The 9,647-nt window shown below is 42.4% G+C and overlaps 1 protein-coding gene across 1 annotated transcript; it reads left to right on the forward strand.

The window, feature by feature from the left end:
- The first annotated feature begins 5,531 nt into the window (after nt 1–5,531).
- Nucleotides 5,532–9,414, forward strand: LOC123426284 (DEAD-box ATP-dependent RNA helicase 53-like). Its single transcript, XM_045110082.1, has 7 exons — nt 5,532–5,937; nt 7,018–7,145; nt 7,237–7,645; nt 7,857–7,955; nt 8,044–8,268; nt 8,400–8,561; nt 8,637–9,414. The coding sequence occupies exons 1-7, from the start codon at nt 5,596–5,598 to the stop codon at nt 9,141–9,143; spliced, it is 1,872 nt and encodes a 623-aa protein (XP_044966017.1). The 5' UTR covers nt 5,532–5,595; the 3' UTR covers nt 9,144–9,414.
- The last annotated feature ends 233 nt before the right edge of the window (nt 9,415–9,647 follow it).

The raw sequence follows: 9,647 nt of genomic DNA on the forward strand, positions 1-9,647 counted from the left end.
ACAAGTACGTGGATTCGGGAGAGTACGTGCAGGACGATCAAGAACAGTTCCAAGCTCAGGATATCACAGGCAAGATGATATGACCTTGATTCCATCTCTAGACTTGTTATGCTAGATTATGTTCCTTCCATCATATGCTCGCTGCCTACCACCGAAATATTTGCCTCCTGATATGCCATGAAACCCAAACACTTATCCCTTCCTAGCAAATCTTGAATGGCCAAGTAGGCTTTGCTCAGCTACTAATATTAGCGTTGCTAGATGCACGTGCTTTGCCTCATGTGATAACATGAGCTTGATATCATTATCTTATTCTATTATTTAATTAATGCACTTATATACTTGGTAAATAACGGAAGGCCTAGCCTTTTGCCGGGTGCTTTGTTCCGTTATTGCCGCCATAGTTACGGGCTACCGGTGCTTGATTCCATATTGATCACTCCTAACACGTTCGGGGTTATTATGGGGACCCCCTTGATAAATCTCGTAGTGTTAAGACTTGTCTGGCAGGACCCAACATTGGTTTTAATCTGCTAATCACTTAATAATAATCTGCATAGGGAATAGCTACCCCGAGGAATTTAATCAACAACCCGGGCCAGTGCTCCCCATGAGTGTTGGTCCCACCTGAGCGATGTCCGGGGCCCCACTGGTCACCCAGAGGTTTAGCCATCCCGACGTCTAGCTCATCCGTCGTGTCCTGAGACTGAGATACGCGGCTCTTATCAGGGTCGTCGACACGACGGGAGGTCCTCCTAGTCTTGTCTTACCTTAGCGATATATCTTGCGTATAGGAATCCCGGTGAAGCTTTGGTTCTCCCCAGAGTTGAGGTTTTCCTCTAAGGAATCCGACGAGATCACGAGATTCGTGATAGAGGATTACTTTGCGGCATGTGTACGTTTGTGATGGACTAGTTGGAGCACCCCTGCAGGGTTTAATCTTTCGGAAAGCCATGCCCGCGGTTATGTGGCAACTTGGAATATTTTGTTAACATACGGTAATAGATAACTTAAACACAAGTTAATAAAATTGCCAACTGTGTGCGTAGCCGTGACTGTCCCCTTCGAAGATCTCTCTTCGATCAGGAACACGGTGGGGTTATGATTGACGTAGGTAGGTGTTCAGGATCACTTAGTGATCATCAATCATCGACCGCTAGAATAGACCACCTTCATTTCAAGTTCTACGTAAGCTAGCCACCATATAAAGCTTAGGATGCTGCAACCTAAATACTCCACCTATCCAACCTAATAACTTGACTAGTTCTGGCACCGAGGTCATAGATTGCTGAGTCCCCGTGGCTCACAGATTCCTTCACAACACCAACAGGTTCAGGTACCCCCGAGACAGGTGATCCCGACGGCACACAGCTGGCGTGGCAGTACGACGAGGAGAACGACCGCCTGTACGTGAACTATCCAGAAGATTGAGGCGTGGTCGTAATCGTGGGCCAGCAGGCAGGGTAGCATAGTCATTTCCCATGTTTTGTAGTCCATAGCGGAACTACCATGATTGTATGTGTGATGTACTCTGATATATTTATGAGATGGCAATTGAATCCCTTATTGTCATTCTGTTGTTATTATGTATGTGCTATGTTACCATGTTTGTGAAACGCTCAGATGCGCTCCTTTCCAATTCGGGGCCTCGATCCCCAGATCGGAAAGGACTGCATCTTAGTCGTTACAAGCATATTGGTGTCGTATGCTCCAACGTGTAGGATTAAATGATTTCTCGTTAGTATGTACCTTGTTGAGTCTCACACTTATAAATCAGCTGAGATCCTTATGAGTGGCCGGCACCACCTTTCACCACATCACCATCCCGCTCTACCCTCCACTATATATGATATGTGGCATTGTTGTAGCAACAAGGATGGTGGCAACCTCGCTTCCATAGATGTCTCCCACGCGGTGTCGCTAGAGTCTTCATCCTCTCAAGTAGCATGAACGGACAAACGAGACACTATCGCCATGGCTGCTAGCATTCCCTTCCTTGGATCGTGAAGTGATTGGGAGTGAGACTAAGGGAAATATGGGATATGAGACGGTGACTAGTGTATTAGTGGAATGAGGCGCAAACAAAACCGCTAAGATGAGTTAGGCCCACAACCAAAATGGTTTGTGTATTTTGATGGAAACAGGACCGGGTGGGATATAGTCTACTCTATCAATCTCAAGTAATAATCAGCTTTTTTCTTGGCAAACTTTAACCCCAACTTTCAAATAATAAATTGATCCAAACACTAAACTGGAGTTGACCATAATTTTTTATACATCACACCATATTTTTAGAATCTACTAACAAGTAAGGCGTATGAAAACAAGGGATAAATCTACACACGTAATTTACATGTAACCATTATAATTATATCATTTTAGAATTGCTATAGGTAGGTTTGGCTAGATGTCTAGGCCCATGTCTATACTATATGATACGCCTCCAACGTATCTACTTTTCCAAACACTTTTTCTTTTGTTTTGGACTCTTATTTGAATAATTTGAATGAAACTAACCTGGACTGACACTGTTTTCAGCACAACTAGATTGGTGTTATTTTTGTGCAGAAATAAAAGTTCTCGGAATTGGACGAAACTTTTTGCCAATTTTTTCCAGGAATTATAATGAATTATGGAGCGAAGACCTGCTGGAGGAGGAGTGTGAGGGGGGCCAAGCCAACAGGGTGTGGCCCGTGCCCTGTTCGCGCCCTGATGGCTTGTGGGGCCCCCGTGGCTCCTCCGACCCTATTTCGAGTCCTATAAATTCCTATACTCGGAGGAAAAAATAGGAGAGAAGATTTCATCGCGTTTCACGAGATGGAGCCGCCGACACCTCCTGTTTTTCCTACGGAGGGCTGATCTGGAGTCCGTTTTGGGCTTCGGAGAAGGGGATTCGTCGCCGTCGTCATCACCAACCCTTCTCCATCAAAACCACCATGATGCTCACCACCCGGAGTGAGTAATTTCTTTGTAGGCTTGCTGTACGGTGGTGAGATTAGATGAGATTGATCATGTAATCGAGTTAAGTTTGATAGGGCTTGATCCCTAGTGTCCACTACATTTGGAGATTGATGTTGCTATGACTTTGCTATGCTTAATGCTTGTCACTAGGGCCCGAGTGCCATGATTTCAGATCTAAACCTATTATGTTTTCATGAATATAAGAGTGTTTTGGATCCTATCTTGCAAGTCGTAGTCACCTATTATGTGTCACGATCTGCATCCCCCAAGGTGACAGAAATTGGGATTCTTTCCGGTGATTGTCGTAGTTTGAGGAGTTAATGTATTCACCATGTGTTAATGCTTTGTTCCGGTTCTCTATTAAAAGGAGGCATTAATATCCCTTAGTTTCCAATAGGACCCCGTAGCCACGGGAGGGTAGGACAAAAGATGTCATGCAAGTTCTTATCGCAAGCACGTACGACTATATACGGAATACATGCCTACATTATATTGATGAACTCGAGCTAGTTCTGTGTCGCCCTAGTGTGTAACTATTACATGGTCAATGTCATCTAAATCATTATACATCATCGATCCACGTGCCTACGCTTTTCATATACTGAATCTTGCTAAGTTACTACTGTTGCTGCTACTGTCACACTTGCTACTAAATCGCTACTGTTACTTTTGCTACTAAAATTGCTATTATTACTACTACTATTTGTCGTGCTACTAAATCCTTGTTGCAGAGAGATATCCCAGGTGTGGTTGAATTGACAACTCAACTGTCAAGGCTAATAAATACTCTTTGGCTCCCCTTGTGTTGAACCAATAAATTAGGGTAAAATACTATCCGTGAAGACTGTCGCGATCCCCTACACTTGTGGGTTATCATTATATAACGTCGAACGTTTGTAAACACAAGGGTGTGTGTTAACTTATCACCATCGTCTAGAGGATAATCTTACAAAAAACTTACAATATAATTCTAACTCAAATAAATATTTATTTTTGTGATTTCAAAAGGTAGATAAAATGACAAGGTGTTGAACCAATATGCATGCATGTTACATTGTGTTTATCGAATGAACTCACATGAGTTGAATAACGATCCTCATCTCAAGGAATTGGGTCTTCGAAGTTGGTGCATGAAAACTTAAATCCGTAAGTGAATCTATCTGTAGGAAATGATAAAAAGGGAGTTACTCACCCTTTTTTACTAATGACCTTACAATTGTAAGTAGACACTATGCAACCACCAAGATGGTGCTTGACAGTGCAATTACCAAGCAGCACAACAGAAGATTTGCATATCTTTTAGGTATATGGCCTAACCAAAGGATCATGTTTGATCCGAAAATGTCACAAAGCCAAAGCAGCAGTAGCGGTATGTGAGTCTCTCCGGCATGATCTGCAATAAGAAAGCCTACATACAAGTAAGGCGAAATTGATCGCAAATCCAAGATGTTCTAACTTTTTTCTTAATCGGATGTATACATACACGCTTTATTGTGTATACTAGATCATAGGTGGCGCGCGTTGCCGCACACATTTATTTGTACAATAATATAATGTTTTTAATATATGGCCACATGAAACATATTAACAGTCTGGATGGAACTCTAATGTATACTTGGTAAAAGCAAGGCCCAATGATAAACATTGATTTCTTATAACAACATACGCAACAATCATATATAAAAAAGATGATAAGCAACAACATAAAAAATAAATACGTAACATGAGACATAAATTACATTATAGATTGTATACAGTGCATTCATCAAATCTTCATGGACCTCTACCTAAAGGGCAGCTATGCTCAGCAACAAAGAATTAGATGAGCCTAGTGAACCTAGCCATTTCTTGTGGAGAGCATCACACTAGTGGTTTTGAAATAACCTTGAACTATTTCAAAACTGTGACACTTATTCTGGATCAAAAAGAGTATATATTATCTAAAAAGTGGTATATCTATTATCAAAATATTCTTAGATACTACATTAGATGCACATACTTTTCGGTTTGATAGGTAAAGAAACAGGAACATCGGGTATTCAATCTTTCTAAACAATAGAAAAAAGTAGGAACTTCACATTTAATATATAAATAAATTGTAGTATAGAATAAAAAATACAAATCACCTCATCTAATCCCTGGTAGATATTATTCCATGTGTATAGAGGATATTCATATACTATAATATTAATCAAAGAAGATATGGATCAAAGAAAAAAAATACTTATTCTGGATCCTAAATTAATAAAATAAATCGGTACATTTAAAAAAAATAAGGTACTACATGCAGCATAAAACACTCATGTGAGTGTAACATTTTCCCTTATAATCTATTTATAAAATACTCCATCTGTCCCAAAATAAATGACGTAAAATTTATACCAAATTAATATAAATTTTATACTAAAGCAGTAACACTTATTTTGAGACGGAGGGAGTATGTTTCTGTTCCTCAACCTTAAATTGTACTCCAGCGTGCTGGTCATGCGGCCCAGTCCAATTCACGGCCCAGACCAGGAAAAAAAGATACCGTTGTCTTCCTCCGTCCCTTGCAAAAAAAAAACAAAAAGTGTTCCGAGGTCTCAGCTCGACCTTCCAACACCAGCACGAGGACGTCTCATCTCAACCGTCGGCATGAACTCGCTTCTCCGCCGCGCGCTCTCTGCCCCCTCTCCGCCGGCGCGTCTGCAGAGAGCGCTCCTCTCGGCGCCTCTCTCTCCTCCGCCGGCAGGCCCTCCCCAGCCATGCCGCCCCTCCGCGCCGCAGCCGCTGGAGCCACCGAGGCAGCGAGCGTTCCACGCCTCCCCTGGACCCCTGGGGTTCAGGTCCACCACCCCCGCTCCGTGGCCCGGGACAGTCTCGGAGGCCGGCGCGGCAGCGGGGGAGGACGGGCTGGAGGTCGCGAGGCTGGGGATCTCGCCGCGTATTGTGGAGAGACTCGCCGCGCGGGGCATCACCAGGCTCTTCCCCATCCAGGTAGGGCCTTTTGCACATTAGAATTCGTAGCTTCAGTCCCAGTGTTTTGCTTAATTGCGTCGTTGTAGCCATACGAGTCGTGATACACCCAGTTGTTCGCGTTATCTTCAGTTGAATTCCTTTTAGCGAGCTGGTTCGCCATTTGTGTGATGTGCGCTGATTTACTCTGCGTCGTACTCAGTTGTTTGCAAGCATGGACACAAGAGGAGGTTTAGCTTCGCGTAGGAAACAAATCCGCTGAAATGTTGCTTCGGACTGGCGGGTTGAAATGCATTGAAAGGTGCTGTTGTGCTAACTTAGCAAGAGCTCTATTGATTCCAACCATGTTTTTCTCTTAGACATGTAGCTTCACAATATTGACAAATAAAATGAGAAAGGAAATCACAAATCGCTGGATTTTGCAAGTACCCGTGGAATCTGGTTAGAACCATTTGGTGTATAGTTTCACACACACACACACAAAAAAAAAACATTTGCTGTATAGCTAATGCAGCAGCAGTTTTATATGGCTACCTGAGGACTTACTGAATACTATGTTCCTCCAGTCCCCCCCCCCCCCCCCCCCCCCCCCAAAAAAAAAACATCCATATGATTATTATGAAAGAGGAGAGAGTTGGTTCAAAGAAGGAAAAGAAAACTCCATACCAAATTTGATATGACTATGACCATGTAGAGCAAGCTCAGTAGGTTGTCTTGCTGTCCTCTATTTCTGGATCTATCAGCAATGTGGCCTTGTATTGCATCTGGTGGCTGACCAGTTTACTGCAGGAAACGGTACATGATCATCCTTGTTATTTCTCAGAAGAACAAATGTGCCATCTTTACAAGGAACTTAATGATATTTCCTGTGAACAAATGACAATAAATCTGCAAAGGTCTCTCGTGACATATTGACATTACTATATAATGTGCTAGATTAGGATTTCGATGAGGTTCATGTATAGACCTATTTATCTGTGTCATGTGTATACCTATTTTCTGATAATCTGTTAAATTTATGATATGATTTACTTTGTTTTGCTATGCTAGCCTAGTTTTTCTATTGCTACAGTGATGTTTTTATCCTGTGCTTCTGTGCAGAGAGCTGTTCTTGAACCAGCAATGCAAGGGAAAGACATGATTGGCCGTGCTCGAACTGGAACTGGAAAAACCTTAGCTTTTGGCATTCCTATCATGGACAGGATTCTTCGTCACAACGAGAAGAATGGGTTGGGTTCTTTTTCTACTTTAGAACTGTTCTTATCTAGCTACTGCAAATATACGATTTATGGTGATAATTGTATAGTCTGCTGCATGCAGAAGCGGTAGAAATCCTTTAGCCATCATCTTGGCACCTACTCGAGAACTCGCTCGACAAGTTGAGAAGGAATTTAGAGAATCTGCTCCATTAGACACTCTTTGTGTCTATGGAGGTGTTCCCATCAGTCAGCAAATGAGAACTCTTAATTATGGTGTTGACGTTGTGGTTGGAACTCCAGGGCGTGTTATTGATCTTTTGAGAAGAGGTGTTCTAAACTTATCAGAGATCCAATTTGTGGTTCTGGATGAAGCTGATCAGATGCTGGCTGTGGGTTTTGATGAAGCTGTTGAGGTGATCATGGAGAAGCTGCCACAAAACCGACAAAGTATGCTGTTCTCTGCAACAATGCCTAGTTGGATCAGAAAACTTACAAACCAATACTTAAAAGATCCAGTAATAATTGACCTTGTGAGTGACTTTTTGTCTTTTTTGCCCTAAGACATTTAATCTTTGCTGGGAATCATCTTACATTTTGCATGAATCCCTTGCTAATTTATATATTATGCACATCAGCACATGTGTATATTAGTATTGTTTGTATTTGTTTGCTGTTCTTTGTCAGTTCAGCATCTGGGTTAGAATTTTAGGGGAATTATTTGGCAATTACTCTTTTTCTCAGGTTGGTGACTCAGAACAGAAATTACCTGAAGGAATCTCTCTTTATTCAATTGTATCTGAGAACTATGGGAAGTCCTCCATTCTTGGTCCATTGATTAAAGTGAGCATTCTCCTGACCGTATGTGTGTTTTGTGGTTGGCATTGTCAGCAACTCTACCTAATACTGCTTCCTTTCCACTTCTCCGTAGGAGCATGCTGATGGTGGGAAGTGCATTGTATTTACTCAAACTAAACGAGAAGCAGATAGATTGGCATATGCCATGGGCAGGAGTTATGCATGTCAGGCGCTGCATGGAGATATCTCACAAAATCAGAGAGAAAGGACACTCTCAGGATTTCGAGATGGCCGCTTTAACATCCTTGTAGCAACTGATGTTGCAGCCCGTGGATTAGACATACCCAATGTTGATCTAGTAAGTGGCTCGAGATATTCCCTATGGATATGAACAGCACAAGAACCTCTTTGGCACCCTAAAATATGGTTCCTCTGGTCGTTTGATGTGCACATTAGCATAACTTGGAATATCATGTTACTTTCTTTCAGGTGGTACATTATGAAATCCCAAACTCGTCAGAGTTATTTGTTCACAGATCTGGGCGAACTGCACGAGCAGGGAAGAAAGGCATTGCCATTCTAATGTACACATATGAACAAAGTAGAACTGTAAAGGGCATCGAGCAGGATATAGGATGCAGGTTCACAGAGGTAAACCATGGTTTCATGTTAGTACTGATGTGAAATATTAGAACTCATTGGCTGATTTCTCTTTGGGATGTGTAGCTTCCCAAGGTTGCAGCTACAGACGAAGCTGCGGAGCTGTTTAACGTTATGAGAGACACTCGCTCTAGATCAGTTGGAACCAGAAGAAGTGGTGGTTCCTCTTTCAGCCATTACGGTGGCTTTGGCGAACGCCACTCCCGTGGCTTTGGTGAATTTGACAGCTTTGGCGGTACCCCTAATCGTGCTGGGTGGTCTGCAGATGCGGGTTCAAGATACCGTGGCGGGTTTGGGGATTCTCGACAATCTTCTCAACCATCCAATGGCTTTGGCAGGTCCAGCGGGTTTGGAGATTCTCGGCGAGGTCCTCAAACTTCTAATGGCTTTGGCAGGTCTAGCTTCAATCGCTCAGGTGGATTTGGCGACTTTGGAGAAGGCAACAGCAGAGGTGGTAACTCGGAGTTTCGTTTCACCAGGAGATCCGATGATTCAGACCCTTCACGGTATGGCAGAAGCTCTAATGGTTTTGGCACCTCTGATTTCGGCAGACCAGGCAGCAGTAAGGATTAACCATCGGGTCAGAGGATTTAACTGTGTACAGCTCCGATGAGCCTTTGGACCACTAGTGTTTTTCTTGCATGAATAAGTTTACCAATCTCTCTGTGTAGTTCGTTTGTATGTTGGGTTGTTTGAGAAACATGTATGCTCTGTGAATATTTGTGATGCTTTTTAGGGCAGAATAATTGGGATGCATGTCTCTGGTACTCGTTGTATTTCATGGGAAAAAAACTCATCTTCTGCCCCCTCATGAAAGTTTGGGCTGGGCGCCAGTTCCCTGAAATGTTTGGTCAGACAGATCTGTAAAAGTTGGTTTATACTCCCTCCGTTTTTAAATATAAGTCTTTTTAGACATCTCAATAAGAACTACATACGAGTGTATATAGACATATTTTAAAGTGTAAATTCATTCATTTTGTTCCGTATGTAGTTCATAGTGAGATATTTAGAAAGACTTATACTCTCTCTGTCCAGAAAAAATTGTCACCGAGGCATTTTTTCAAAAAAAAACTTCAC

Source organism: Hordeum vulgare, chromosome 2H, assembly GCF_904849725.1.
Source record: "Hordeum vulgare subsp. vulgare chromosome 2H, MorexV3_pseudomolecules_assembly, whole genome shotgun sequence".
Taxonomy (NCBI): domain Eukaryota; kingdom Viridiplantae; phylum Streptophyta; class Magnoliopsida; order Poales; family Poaceae; genus Hordeum; species Hordeum vulgare.

Bases quoted from the DNA above. Each gene is read 5' to 3' on its own strand.
- LOC123426284 (XM_045110082.1), top strand. From the start codon at position 5,596: ATGAACTCGCTTCTCCGCCGCGCGCTCTCTGCCCCCTCTCCGCCGGCG. The intron at 8,269-8,399 runs GTAAGTGGCTCG...ACTTTCTTTCAG, and splicing joins ACATACCCAATGTTGATCTA to GTGGTACATTATGAAATCCC. The intron at 8,562-8,636 runs GTAAACCATGGT...TGGGATGTGTAG, and splicing joins TAGGATGCAGGTTCACAGAG to CTTCCCAAGGTTGCAGCTAC.